The 15,585-nt window shown below is 36.0% G+C and overlaps 2 protein-coding genes across 2 annotated transcripts in view; one reads left to right on the top strand and one right to left on the bottom strand.

Moving 5' to 3' along the window:
* Window positions 1-742, bottom strand: part of ZUP1 (zinc finger containing ubiquitin peptidase 1) — a 31,324-nt gene extending 30,582 nt beyond the window's left edge. The window contains exon 1 of the mRNA XM_046006621.1: window positions 507-742. The gene's annotated coding sequence lies outside the window, so the exon portion shown is untranslated. The remainder of the gene's footprint in view (window positions 1-506) is intronic.
* Window positions 743-2,804: 2,062 nt separating this feature from the next.
* Window positions 2,805-15,585, top strand: part of KPNA5 (karyopherin subunit alpha 5) — a 48,912-nt gene continuing 36,131 nt past the window's right edge. The window contains exons 1-6 of the mRNA XM_046006905.1: window positions 2,805-2,991; window positions 8,919-9,052; window positions 10,472-10,573; window positions 10,677-10,776; window positions 11,741-11,835; window positions 13,869-14,000. Of these exons, the coding sequence (XP_045862861.1) occupies window positions 2,988-2,991; window positions 8,919-9,052; window positions 10,472-10,573; window positions 10,677-10,776; window positions 11,741-11,835; window positions 13,869-14,000 (567 nt within the window). The 5' untranslated portion in view covers window positions 2,805-2,987. The remainder of the gene's footprint in view (window positions 2,992-8,918; window positions 9,053-10,471; window positions 10,574-10,676; window positions 10,777-11,740; window positions 11,836-13,868; window positions 14,001-15,585) is intronic.

Genomic DNA, 15,585 nt, shown 5'->3' with positions numbered 1-15,585 from the left:
GACTTGGTACGGACAAAAGGTGATTTTGTTAAGAATTTTTTAAATCAATCACAGCCACAACCTTCCTTTGTTGTTCAGCTAAGGACTAAAAACAAACAGGGAAAAAAAAGGGGGGGGGGAACTATTCCCATTATTAGAATAAATTTAGCCTTATAAGAACTTCTACATTGTCCTATGTTTCTTATTCTCTTTTAAACAAGTGAAAATAGTTTCTGATTTAAGAAGGAAACTCTCCCAAACCACCAGTAGAAAGAACGTCACACCAGTTTCTTATTTTCCCGGGGCTAGACAGAGGGATACGCTTGAACTCCCAAACACTCTGATCAGGACAAGTGACTGTGACAGGTGCCAGACTGAACAGGCGGTGAGAGAAGCCAAAAGGGCCGCATGCCACAAGGCCCACTCTGCCCAAGAGTCCGCGCCAACTTCCAGGACCCAAACCGGTCCAAACACCGACTGGATCAAGCCGAGGCCGGGGGAATAAGGGAAGGGACCGTAGTTCCTACCGGCCCAAAGATCCGGCCGCGGCCACAATGCCTGATTATCCTGGGATTCCTCTTCGGGTCGGCCGCCGACACCGTCTGGCTCTCCCGCAGAGAGACGTTCAACGTCGATTACCTTTCCCGGCACGGCAGACTGGGACGCACAGGCCCTCTCCACACCCTGAGAGTCACAGTTAGCCAAGAAACAAACCAGCGCCTCCAAAATACTTTCACTTCCATTCTCACATTCAAAAAAAGCTTTTCCTCGGTCCCCCCGGAAGGAAAAAGCTCCCAGCATGCACTGCTCCAAGCTAGTCTGTGTTGTAGTGTCTTCTGGGAGGCGTAGTCTTTTTTGCATCCTCGGTTCCAGGTGTTGACTCCTAATTTACTAGGAGGCACTCAAGGCTCTGAGAATTTTCAGAATGAATTCCTACGACGGGAGCTAGGACATTACACGAGTACACAATACCCTAGGGCCTGACTGCCACGGTATATCAAGACAGGGGCCAAATCATGTAGGCTCTTATAGAGAACTATGGGAATATTTAAACAAGAGAGTGGCATAACTTGATAATGTACAGTATATTGGGGGTTTTGCAGTTCAACGCGGCAGACTGAACATGTACATCTATATTCTCTGCCTCTCAAAATCTACTAAAATGACAGAATAAAAATAATAAAAATAAATGTTAATGAGATTTTAATGACATTTGAAAGCTAGAAAAAGGATGGATGAGTAGTAACTAACTTGGCTAAGAGAAGTCAACAAAAATAAATCGGTTTATACATCAGAATTCTGGAAATGTTCAAAAATTAAAGACCACATGCTTCTAAAAAAACATTAAAATTGGGCCTGAAAAGAGGAACACTTTGCTGAAAAGCCTCAATAAGGAGCAGTTAGCATGCTACCTCCAGATTTCCTCATTATCAGGTTGCCAAGTGACTGATCTTTCCTTCCAAGATAGAAGAACTATAGGTTTGGTTTCATAAAGAAAATTAATCAGAAAGACTATTAAGTCAGAAACGCACAGCTTAGAGTTGGGGAGAGGGAGATTCAAGATGTTGGAATATAAGTGTGGAATAGTGCAAACTAAATACTGAATTATGAGGCTACCCCCCCACCCATCACATTCTGATGTCAGGAGATTAGAAAATTCCTCTCCAGGGCAAATTATTAGTCAGAGAGGAAAGACCTACAGATAAAGACTTTTAGAAAGTCCTCCAATGAAACAACCAAGATCCCATGTTATTACTCTGTAAGGAGGTCAACAGCTGGCAAGTAAACAGTCAGCAGATAAAGTTTATAATAGTTTTCTTTAGTGTCTCAGTCTTAAATATGAATGGATACTCAAGGATCACTGGGCATTAGAGTATGGCTGTGGCAAGAAAGATGAAAACCAAAATGATCAAAAAGGAAAAACACTCTAAAGAATCAGATACTATGAATGGAGGAGAAAAAAAATACTTAAAGGAAACTACAATATCTTCAGAGAGACATTAGAAAAAAGATTTAATTCCTGAATCAAAAATAAGAAATAGCTCTTGGGATTAAAAATACAATAGCAAAATTTAAAAAAAAATACAACAGCAGAATCTATCAATCAATCTATCTACCTATCTAATCCAGAGCTGGAATATAACCCAAGAAATTTCTAAGAAAACAAAAAGAACAAGAGATAAAAAAACAAGATCTTCTTCAGGGCAGGAATCACGTATTATTTATCTTCTACGTTCTAGAAAACAGTCTCTTTTCAGTGCTGTTTGTTGAACTCCAAGATGGATTACAAAGCTTATGTGTGTTATAATAATTTAGAATTCCTTATTTGGAATTATTTATTTCCTATATCAATGACTACCTTTTTGTTAGAAATCCACAGATTTTATAGAATCCAAATTTTAAACAAATGGCAAATTCCAAAGCTTGAAACGAATGAGCAGGACATACAGAAAGAGGTTAATGCAGCTGAAGAAGAGCCTCTGTAAAGCTCCACGAGGTTGCAATTTTTCCGTTGTGTACGCTATAGCAGCTCTAATATGTAAAACAATGCCTAGCACATATCAGGCCTTCCATCAATACTATCTTGTAGGATGAATGACTGAGTAAACAAACTAAACCAGCGAATGAGTGAATGAATGAGAGCTCGCACAAAGGACTAGGGCAGTCGGACACACAGCAGGCGCGGCGTCTGCGCGGAATTAAAATCCCCGAGTCAATGCATGGGCCGGCTCCTCCTCCTTCGGTGGGTGGAGCTGCGACGCTCGCTGCTCTCCGCCCCTCCACCGGCGGGTGCAGCTGCCGCCGCCACCACTGCGGTCGCCGCATGCAAGGGCTTCTGGGAGCCAAGCCTCGGGGTCTCGGGGAAGGGGCGCAGGTAGCCGCCATCTTGAGCTGCGAACCTTATCGCTACGTTCAACGCTAGGGGCGGAGTGGCGACCCTACTGTTACCTGCAGCGGACGCAGCAACCGGGAACTGAGAAGTTAAGGCCTCGGGTATTGCCACATTAATGGGTAAGTGGGAGTGACATAGGCCAGTTTGGGTGAATCTCGGGTTTGGTCCCTTTGGGAGTTACTGGTTCCAGGGGCTACTGTTTTTATTTACCCCTTCTCTGCGAAAGCTTGAGGACCAGGCCATGCTACCGGGTTTTTTCCCTCAAGTACCCGAGGGAGACCGCGGTGGCGGGGGCGTGGCAGCCAGACCTATTCCTTACTGACGCGAAGGTTCGGGAATACAGATCCTCGCAGGCAGCCAGGCTGGCCTTCGGAGGGATCCTTAAACGGCTGAGCTCATCCTCCTGCGGTTCGGCTTCTCCGTGCCTTGGTAGTTCCTGTTCCCGGGACACGGGCTTGTCAGTCGCTCCTCTTCATTCCTGGGTCTCAGCGTCTGTGTGATCCCAGCAGCAGCGTTATTAGAAGTTCCAGTTTCCAGAATACCGCAGGGGTAGCTCTGGGGCTGGGGGCGGGGAGGGCTACTTGTCCCACCGTCGCGGTCGTCCTCTGCCCTCCTCCACCTGGATGCAGGTCCTTGGGAGGACTGTGTGGACGTCGGCAGGGGTGGGTTAATAACCGGTCAGCTCCCTTCCAAGATGAAAATTTAGTGTTTCCGCGGTAATGCATAAGAGATAAAGGATTTGAAAGCTGTGAAGCGGGATAGTGATACTTCAAAAATATACGACATCAGCATTTACTCTTTGGCTTTTAAAACATTTTTTTAAAAACAAACCTCTGACTTGATGTCTCTTAATTACAACACTTAGGATTCATATTCTGTAGGAGAGCGACTTTCTTCCTTGGTAAACAAGAAACAGCTCTGTCCTTTCTGTCTTTAAGTACTGCTTGTTTGGTCGTAAGGGCTCACTCAGCACACTTACCCTTTTGTACCGATGTTATGATGTTACTAATAGGCACCCAAACCGTAGAAATGGAGACTTCAGGGGCACAAGAAATTCCGTTAATAGGTACTAGAAAAAGTTCAAATTCCAGTTAGTCTCCCAGCCTCAAAACAGTTTCCCAAACAGCTGAGTGAAAAATAAGCTTATGACTGAAAACAAACAAACAAACAAAAGCAACCCAACCCTCTATTGGGGATCCAGAGCATCTGAATAGTGTTTCTTATATTTAAAATAACTTGTATGAGATGGCAACCTTTGAAATACAGTCTTTAAAGTTATTTTCCAGAAAAGGGAACAATCCTGTTGGGTCAGGCACCTTTAGAGATGATTTTTCTTGGTCTTTATGTCCCCTTTAAGGCAACTGCAGTGAGGATTGCAGGTGTTATTAAATAAGAAGTTAGTAGGACATCAGAAAAAGGAACAAATGATATATGAGCTGTTCAGAGTAGATTTTATTTAGTTAACATATCTATATTAAAGGTTTTAATGTGGTCACCTAAATTAATGGTTTTAGAAGAAGTATCCAGTGTGTAGATTGTGGAGGCACAGGTAATTGAATCAGATATGGGGAAAAAGTATTAGAACTTGTTTCTTTACCTCTTAAAGCTGTTCCTTTCTAAAAATTTTCTATTAATTTATTGTTACTTTGTTCAATTAGCCAGACTACAGTACATCATTAGTTTTTGAGGTAGTGTTCAACAATTCATTAGTTACATGTTACACCTAGTGCTCATCACAACACATGCCCTCCTTTAATTTTATAATGGGTTAGATTATTACACTAGTAATACTTACATATAAATAAACATTGAGGATGAATGTAGGAATAAATTTTGCATATGTGAGGATGTGTGATTACAAATAGTTAGAGAGGGGCACCTGAGTGGCTCAATTGTTAAGCATTTGCTTTTGGCTTGGAACATGATCGGAGCCCTGAATCCGGCTCCCTACTTGGCAGGAAAGTCTCCTTCTCCTTCTCCCACTACCCCTGCTTGTGTTCCTTCTCTCTCCTCTATCAAATAAATGAATAAAATCTTAAAACAAAACAAAAACGGTTAGAGGCCAATGGCCTCGAAAAGCCTAATGTAAATGGCTAAGTATTAGGAGGTTTATTGCTATGAACATTTCATTTTGCTAGAATATTTTATACTTATTGAGCATAATTCAGCAACTAATGTTGAAGCCCAGTTTGCTCTGCAATGAACTCATTTCTGTTATTCCCTTCCTAGAGCCTAAGTTGTTATTAATGAGACAGAATTTTTATATATGAAATACTTAGGGAATAATACTGAACATTGTTATTAATAAAGTTAGATTAAGCTTTTTCTTTTTTTTTTTAAGATTAAGCTGTTTCTAATGGTAAGTATTTGTAGGTCTACCCAGTATTGTTGATCAGTTCATTGAATACTTTAAGGATATTATAAATATTATAAGTTATAAATATTATAATTATAATAAATATAAATAAGTATATTTTAAATATATAAGTATTATAAATAAGCATATTATAAGTATACTTAAATTGCTAGAATGTACCTGTGTTAGGTTCAAAGGCACAAAGTACTTTTTAAATCATTCTGAAAGGTACAGCCTATTCCATTCTACTTTTAGCTCTACCACTAATGAAATTTTTCTCCTATCTTTACCAGTGACCTAATTATCCAATCTTATGCCTCATGTGGTACTTGCCTCATTGTAGGCACTTATATTTGCTGGATGAATCAGTGAATGAATAAATTGAGTGGCTTATTTTTAGTGCTACTACAAATGAAATACTCCGTGTCCTTTGAATTCCTTTCTCTTTGACTCTTACTTCTGACTAGCTGACCTGTTTCTTTTTGGTTTCCATTGCTCTTTCCTTTCCCACTCAACTGTAAACAAACGTTCTAGAAATTTCTCCTCTAGCTCAGTTAGGACTCTTCCTGAGTTTTGACCCATACTTTTTTTTAAAGACTTTATTTTATTTGACAGAGAGAGAGAGCACTGGCAGGGGGAGTTGCAGGCAGAGGAAGAGGAAGAAGCAGGCTACTCGCTGAGCAGGGAGCCCGACATGGGGCTTCATCCCAGGACCGTGGGATCATTATCCTAGCCAAAGGCTTAACCGACTGAGCCACCCCTTGACCCATACTTTTAACTATCTATAGGTCTTATCTCTCCTGTATGTGCCCTAAGTATTATATAAGTATAATACGTTTAAAATGAAAGATACTATACATCTATTAGAATGGCTACAGTTACCAACAAAATCTGACAATACCAAGTGTTGGCAGAGCATAGAACAACAGGAAGTCTTATACATTGCTGATGGAATACTTGGCAGTTTGGCAGCTTCTTATAAAATGTGAAGCATACACTTGCCATATTATCCATCAGTCCTAATTCTAGATATTTACCTGAGACAAATGGAAACTTATATTTACACAGAAACCTGTGCATGAATATTTATAACAGGCTTATTCATAGCTGCACTGAGCTAGAAACAACCTAAATGTCCTTCAACTAACGAATGGACAAACTGTGGTATATCTATGCAATAGAATACTATTCAACAATAAGAAGGAATAAATTACCGATGCATGCCAACAGTATGGATCTCACAAATAACACGATGCTAAATAAAAGTAGCCAGTTTAAGACTATATATTGTTATTATTCCATTTATGTGAAATTCAGGAAAGGTCAGAACTATGAAGATAGAGAACCAATAAGTGGTTACCAGGTATTAAGGGTGGGAGAGGGGTTATAGGAGCAGCATGACTACATTTTTTAGGGGTCATGGAGCTGTGTCTTGATTGTCAAAGTTTTATCCTTGTGCATTTGTCACATTCATAGAACTTTATACCAAAAGAGTGATTTTTTTTTCTTTTTTTTGCTGTATATAATTTAAATATAAATTGAAAAATAGGGACTCCTAGGTGGTTCAGTCAGTTAAGCGGCTGCCTTCCTGGCTCAGGTCAAGATCCCAGGGTCCTGGGATAAAGTCTTGCATCCGGCTCCTTGCTTAGTGGGGAGACTGCTTCTCTTCTTCTCTCTCTCTGACAAATAAATAAAGTGTTTAAAAATTTTAAAAATAAAACAATTCATTGTTTTCATTTCAAAAACAAGGAGGCAACCAAACAAAACCATCATTTTGATACTCCATCTTTATTCCTTGTCTTTGCTTATTTTGTTACTATACTGAAATAGATCAAGCTATAAAAACCATGGAGTCATCCTAAACTCCTTTTTCTTTTTCTTTTCTTTTTATTTTTTAAAGTTATTTATTTATTTATTTGACAGACACACACACACACCCAGAGAACACAAGCAGGGGGAGTAGGAGAGGGAGAAGCAGGCTTCCAGTTGAGCAGGGAGCCCGATGTTGGCCTTGATCCCAGCACCCTGGGCTCATGACCTGAGCCAAAGGCAGAAGCTTAATTGAGCTACCCTGGAGCCCTAAACTCTTTTTTCTTCTTCACCACATTTTCCTTACATTTATTTGGTGTCTAGTTCTTATTAAATCAATTTCTGTAATGTTTCTGAAATCAACCAGTCTTCTATATTTCCAGTGTAGCAGCTAATTTAGTTCAGATCTTCATCAAAGATTGAGACAATCTTCTCTTTAATTTTTTCAATTGTTACTTAGGATTGTGTCCAAATTTCTCAACCTCATTGCACGAACCATGTGTTCTTAGTTACCTTTCTAGCTTTATCTCCTGCATTTTCTCCCACAAATCTTGTTTGGGCACACTTAGTCTCTTACTGTTCTGTGTTTGTGCAAGTCTTCTGCAAGAACTCTTTGCCTTGACATATAGTCCCTCTGCTTGAGCTGCTTATTCCTTCCGATTTTTTCTTTTCATCCTCTTCCCTGACAAATTTTTGCTCTTTTAAGATAACTTTCAGAACTCCCTAAAGCACAGTTAGTTGCTGTGTCTTCTGTGCTCACACAGGATTTAATGCATATGTTTTAGTGTACTTTACTACTTAGAGTATAATTTACCAGTTCATTAGTCTATCTTTGACATCAGAGATGGCAGATAAATGCCAGCCTTTCCTTTTCTTCTTTTTACTTCATAAGTGTTAATTGATCACAACACTCTCTCTGGTTTCTAAAAGTAAAATTATATTATTTTAAATGGAAAGTGTTATGTAAAATACTGTAAATATACGTGTAAGAATATGTTTACATAAATGTTAATGCTTTCAAATACACTTATAATAAAACTACTTAAAAATAAAGTATACAAGTATTTCAGTATTTTTTTTTTAAGATTTTATTTATTTATTAGATAGACAGAGATTATAAGTAGTCAGAGAGTCAGGCAGGGAGAGAGGAGGAAGCGGGCTCCCTGCTGAGCAGAGAGCCTGATGCAGGGCTGGATCCCAGGACCCTGAGACCATGACCTGAGCCAAAGGCAGAGGCTTTAACCCACTGAGCCACCCAGGCGCCCCAGTATTTCAGTATTTAAAAAGAAGTAATTATACCCTAGTATTGCAAATTAGTATTGCAGTCATGACTGAAGTCATGAGCCATGCAACCTTGGTTCTGAGGACAGCACCTTAAGTAAATGAAAGAAGCCAGAGCCCCAAAAATATTTGAGGGAGCTTCTTGAAGCCTAATAATATATTCCATTGAAAATAGAGATACTTCACTCACTTTGGCTATTTTTTGATCTTGCCAAGAGCTGTAATTTAAAAGTTTTTTACCCAACTACTTCATGATTGATTATATCCTGGCAGACAGTGATTTTAAGATGCACCCCACTTCTGAAAGGTTAAAACTCCAGGCATTGGGGAGTGCATCTTAAAATCAGTGAAATTAGGATAATGACTTTGTCTGTGTTTAGACCAAAATCTATTATTTGTTTGATAATTTAGTCCAAAAATATTTGGTTACTTTGCTCCAGTATTGATGTGGGAATTAGGGAATGTATTCTTTGTACATAATTTTCAGAATCAATTTTGTCAGTCTGTTAAAGCAGTAAGCATGAACTTAGTTTTCCTAGTAAACATCTCATGTTGTTTTGAGAATTATTAGTATCTGTTTTCTTCTCTCCTAACCTGAAGATGCAATGGCTAGTCCAGGGAAAGATAACTATAGAATGAAAAGTTATAAGAATAAAGCCCTAAATCCCCAAGAAATGCGTAGACGAAGAGAAGAAGAAGGAATACAGCTTCGAAAACAAAAAAGGGAAGAGCAGGTGGGTGTTTTAAAATATTTAAATCTATTTAACACAGACATATCATTATATAGATTTTAGAAGTTACATTATCATTGCTTATTTTTAGATAATTTAAAATGATAGAGTATCTTTAGGAAATTGAATATAAATCTGTTCTTTATTAGACTCCAGGAATACTTCATGAATCAGAATCCTGTGCTGTTTTTAATCACTGAGAGAAACAGCTTTTCTGTTTTATTGATAAGCCTTTTATCTTAATCATATTTTATCCCAGTGTTAAGCAGATTTTACCCTTAAGCCTATTTAGATCACTTCCATTTGTCACTACCAGATTTGCCCACCCCCCCAAAAAAACCATAATATTTATTTGTTGCTTTGTGGGTTTTCATAGTTCTTGCTCCTAAGTTAATTACAGTCCTCTACCTGTGCTACTCATACTGTTCCTTCTATGTTCAGCCAGCTAGCTCTCTTAGCCTTCTCTGTTTTGAACTTCGTGTATGTGACATAAGGAATAGAAAAATCCTTTAAAGGAGTATATCTCAACGTTTTTCATTCCAAATACACTTAAATTTAGAAGTATTTATATTGAGGGTATAATCCTCACATGCATGAATTAAAAACTAATGTGTAGAAAGTACTAGCAATGATGAAAGTAGAGAAAGGCCTGTTTTAGAAATATGATTTGTCATCTTCCTATCTATAGTATCTAGCACACTCCCTACTTTATTACATTAAGGACTCAAAAAATCTGTTGGATGCAATGATTAGAAGGAATTGTATACTGTTCGAAGAAGAGCAGTATTTTCTTTAGCTCTCAGAAAGAATATACCAGATTTTTTTTCTTCTCTATTTTGATATAGAAAATGTATCTAGATTCCCCTCAGTGATGTCACTATGCCTCACTCCTCCTCTCTCTTGTTTTTTTTTTTTTTTAATTTTTATTCATTCCTGAAATGAAAAGGATAGGGCCATATTTCCTCAGAGTTGTTCTCTGCTCCTTATTAATCTGTATTAATCTGTAATTAATCAGTTTGTTAATATACCACAATATTTCTCCCAAATAACTATATTTATTTGCTTTTTTATTAAGATTTTCTTGGAAAAATTCTTAGACATCTCATATACCACTATGAGCATATGTACTTTTTTCAAATTCTATTAAAAGTAAATGTGTACTCTACTTATGGGACCGGCCATTGGTAAAAGACCTGAGAATAAGAATTGACCCAAAGTGGTCTGCTGGTAAGAGCTAACCAAGTCAGGAGAGTTTAACTTCTCAAAGATAATTTAGATCTTCATGGTATAGTGACTGAGAAATAGTAAATATGTAGAATTTTAAATAATTTTGTTTTCTTCACATAAATGAAAAATATAATTCTATGGGATTCAGTGTTTTATGGAAAGCCCAGTGTATAAAGTGACTTCTCTTTATTACAGTTGTTCAAACGCAGAAATGTCTCTTTGCCCAGAAACGATGAGTCTATGCTAGAAAGTCCTATCCAGGATCCAGATATCAGTTCCACTGTACCCATTCCAGAGGTAGATATTGCAAAAATGTATTTCAAATTATACTTCAACAGTATTTCATATAACAGTTATTCATGTAAAATATTAAGTGTTAAGTTATATTTTCTGTTTTTAGGAAGAAGTTATCACCACAGATATGGTTCAGATGATTTTTTCTAACAATGCTGATCAACAGCTAACAGCAACACAGAAATTTAGAAAGCTGCTTTCCAAAGGCAAGAATTCTTTTCAAGTATGCTTATTTGATATTAGAAGGTTCTGAGAGTTTTATTTATTAGATATTTTTTATTTAAGACATCATCATTGTCAGTAAGTCAGTAGATGTTAATTTTTCTTGAAAATATACTTGTAAGGAAGATCTATTTTTTTATAAAGTATATTTATTTATTTTAAGTAGACTCCATGCCCAATGTGGGCTTGAACTCACAAACCCGAGATCGAGTCACTTGCTTTACTTACTGAGCCATCCAGGGAACCCTAAAGGAGGTCTTTTTTATCCTTTTTGTTATGTAAATATGGAACACTAACAGAATATCCTAGAGAACCACAAGAGCATACTTTTTGTTGAAGCCAAGGGAGAAGGAAGTGTTGATATTTAGGTGGTCAGTAGCTGAAATATCTTGGTTTTAATTTTGCATATCTTTGTTTTAAAATTTCCTAGAGATTTTATAATTCTCAAGTTATAAATTTCCTCTGCGTTTCATGAAAATTTATGAAGAATCCTACATAGTCCAGTAGCATTTCTGTGAATAATGAATGATACCCTGACAGAATAGAATATCATTTAGATAGGGAAGGAGACATCTCTGGAAAATGAGGTATTCTTATACAGGATTAGGGGGAAGATTATCTATCAGGTGGTGTTTTGAGTATGAGACTGAAATACTCCATGTTGTGAAGATAACCTTCTAAATAGCTTTCAACTTAAAAGTATTAAATATTTGTGTAGGCAGTATTTAAAAATTTTTCTTACTATGATTAATGAAAAAGAATTTGCTTTCCAGTAAGGACTGCATTTTTGAGAATACTTGTTTACTTCAGTTAAACTCACCTGAGGCTTTTAAACTTGGTTAGTGAAACCTAGGGAAGAATTATTTTGTACATCCTGTTAATTGACACAGGAATCAGGTTATTATCTTTCTGTGCCTATAAATAACTTAATTCTTTTTTAATTTTTAGAACCTAATCCACCAATTGATCAGGTTATACAGAAACCAGGAGTTGTACAGAGATTTGTGAAATTTCTTGAAAGAAATGAAAATTGTACTTTACAGGTGAGTTCTAAAGATTTCTTTCTTAATCTCTTTCCAGAAATAACATATGATTAAAGTTTCTAGTGAACTTCTACAATACTAAATATATTGTAAGCATTCAGGAAATACTTGGCAATTAAAGGAAAAGGTAGTGCCACCCGTCTTGCTTAGTCGTGTTTGCAATGCTAGTTTTTTGTAGGAACTGTTTCATTAAAACAATTTTGGGAAAACTATATAAAATCATTCATAATGTTCATAAAAATTTTGTAGTTGTCAACCTTTAATAACTTTGTCATTTAGAAAACCTCAAAATGTTAATGGGTAAATTTTTTTTGGCTCTTAGCTAGTAAGGGTTGTAACTTTTTAGTATAAACTCTTTTACCTTTTAAAACATTTTTATCTGATTAGCTTTTAAAAAAAAAAAAAACCAAAATCAGTAAAATCAACTAAAATGTGACCAAAGTTAAGTTTGTCCAAATGAGCATTGCTTCTCAGCTATACTGTAATGACCCCTGTAAGATGTCTTCCAAATAATTGGCTGCTAATAGTAAATTACTGAATTTTGCAAATATTTTACCGGTTTGTTTGTTTTTTTAAAGAAAGATTGCTTTTCCTGATTTCATTGCTATGTATATTCTTAAGTAGGAATACAATGTGGAATTATATCTATCAGGAATTGCATAGGAGCTGCACCTAGTTTACCAGTGCTATTGTCAGTAATGGAAGATTGTTACTGGTATTTGAGTAATAGTTGTTGAAATTACAGCTTATAATAGTGTTCCACTTATTTGAGTAATTTGGGAAAGCTCCTCACTTTAGATAAGCAGCAAAGAAATGTGTTACACACATGAATATTACCTATCATGATTTTTATGCTGAAAAATTTTGAGAGTGTTTACAATAAGGATGTCTGAGGAAAAAACCACTTTGTGTTATATATAGTAATGCTGTCCATTAGTTTTCAAGGTCTTTAGATGTAGTCTGTAAGGACTACAGGTCATGATTTTTAGTCCATTTGCTTTCTATTTAAGCCTCAAGTCCAGACTAAAACCCAAGCCACCCGATATTTAATTATTTGGCTTTTTAATTATAAATGAATGAAAGAGGAAATGAGTAAATACAAATAAATAAAATTGAGTGTTAGTTTTAGCCATATATTGTGTGTAAGGCATTGTCTTACAAAATTAAAATATTATTTTTATTTATTTTTTATAAATTTTATTTTTAATACATTTATTTTTATGCTTTTATTTAAAATATTATATTTATTAAAATAAAATTAAAATAATAAAATTTTATTTTATTAATCATAGTGATATGTACCTTTCATGTGAAAAGTTGTCTGTGCCAAATATTTTTGAAGTTATGGTCACTCTTTAGTTTGCCTGTGGATTTATAGATCATTTTCAGTACTTTGCTAGTTTACTGTTTGGGAGCCATGGGTTGAATTTTCTGTTTCTTCTGTTACAAATCCATTACATTTAAGTATATTCAGATTTAAGTGGAATTGATATGAATGACTTTTCAGAAGTTCTGCTGCTTACAGGAATACAAGTCCTGCCTGTGGCTCTGATAATAGTGAATTCTTTGAACAAATTATCTAAGTCTCTGGACTTCTGATTTTCTTAATTTCTTAAATGAGGTTGGAACTAGGTGATCCGTCCCTAAGGAAACAAAAGTACCTTTTAAGATTCTAAGTTCCATAAATGTATTGTTGGCTCTTTTAGGTAGTGTCTCATTATTTTTAAACTGCTTGCTTTAGGACTCATGGCTCTCTAAATAGTAAGCATTAGGAGTTCTGTGAAATACAATTTCAGATGTGTTCATTTATTGTTCATGATTTTGAAAATTTTCATTACAGTCTCAGTTTTATTTTTCCAGATTGAGTCCTTTTTTTAAAACCAAGGGTTTTTATTTATGAAATCTGATTAATCTTATTAATCGTAAATCAGTCTTTAAGGCTTATCCAGTCAACTCTTTACTCCCTCTCTTCTTCCCTTTCTTTCTGACATTTCTTTGGTGCTTTCATTTATTCTACCTTTGTTTTTCCTTAGTTTGAAGCTGCATGGGCATTAACTAATATAGCATCTGGAACTTTTCTGCATACCAAAGTAGTGATTGAAACTGGGGCTGTTCCAATTTTTATCAAACTTCTTAATTCAGAGCATGAAGATGTGCAAGAGCAGGTATGTTTCTAATCTGAATGGTTATATTTACTAGATTTTAATGTTCTCTTAAGAGTTGCATGTGCATTGCATTTGTTAAAATACAGTAATTTCTCTTCAGTGTCAAATCAGAAGGAAGCCAGAATGCACTGTCTCAGGCATAATTCTGGGTTCCCTGTAGGTGTGATGTCAAGTATCAGAAATTACTATTCCCATGTATAAAAAAGCATACTGAGACTCAGAAAAGTTAGTATTTTCCTAGTCACAGTAAATGGCTGAACTAAGTTTTAAACCTGGGCTGGTCTGACTCCTTATTCCTTGCACGTACATAGATTATTTTGTTACTTCATTCTAAAATATCTAAAATAATAAAAATATAAATAATTTTTTAAGCCATTAGTCGATTTGCTCTTTTATTTTTATTTTTTAATTATTTTCATTAGCATATAATGTATTATTGCCCTAGAGCATTTCTGTGAATCATCAGGCTGACACATTTCACAGCACTCACCATATCACATACCCTCCCCAATGTCCATAACCCAGCCACCCTCTCCATACCTTTCCTCCCCCCAACAAACCTCAGTTTGTTTTGTGAGAATAAGAGTCTCTTATGGTTTGTCTCCCTCCTGATCCCTAATGTAACTTTTTATTTTTTTTATTTATTTTTTAAAGATTTTATTTATTTATTTGACAGACAGGGATCACAAGTAAGCAGAGAGTAAGGCAGAGAGAGAGGAAGAGAAGCGGGCTTTCAGCAGAAAGCCCAATGCGGGGCTCGATCCCAGGACCCTGGAATCATGACCTGAGCTGAAGGCAGAGGCTTTAAACTACTGAGCCACCCAGGCACCCACCTAATGTAACTTTTTAAATAGACATGATAAATTCTCACAGTTGTTACAAGAGGGAAAATTTAATCACATTTACTTTGTACCAGTGAAAGAAAATAAAATGTTTTTGTTTCGAACTATTTTTAGGGCAAATTGATCTGTTGATCTACCATACATTCATCTGTATAGTTTTATATATATGTACATATATATGTATACACACACACACACACAGGTTGTTTTTTTTCCCCACTTAATTGATATTAGTAGCCTTTTCTAATGGCATTAATCTTCCAAGAAAATTTTCCTGATTACTCATTATCTAGTCAGGTATGAACCATAATTTGTGGTCTATTTCTCAGTTATATATTAGAGTTATTTCTGACTTATTAATATTATGATAAACGTCATTATCAATCTGTATGTATGTCTTGATTATTTCATTAGGAAAAATGACTTAACCCTGGTAAAAGAAAATTTTTCAAGTTCTAATCATGTATTTCAAAGTTGACCTCCAAAGAAACTATACATAATAATTTCTCCACCAGTATTAGACTTCACAGGGTGAAAAATGTCATTACTTCAAAAGATTTTCTTAAGGTGGCTCTATGGGTTGGTTGGTTCAGACACCTGTCTTGTAAAAGATTTTTCTTAAAAAATAGAAAAAAACCTAGGCCTAGGGTAGATATTAAAAATACTAACTCATGTTTTAAATGTTAAAATTTGCCCAGTTGAAAAAGTAACTTATGTCTACTTTTGCACGTATTTGAAAAATG

Source organism: Meles meles, chromosome 5 (assembly GCF_922984935.1).
Source record: "Meles meles chromosome 5, mMelMel3.1 paternal haplotype, whole genome shotgun sequence".
Lineage (NCBI taxonomy): Eukaryota > Metazoa > Chordata > Mammalia > Carnivora > Mustelidae > Meles > Meles meles.
Note: the sequence above shows the minus strand (reverse complement) of the source record. Positions and strands in the feature narration are given on the sequence as shown.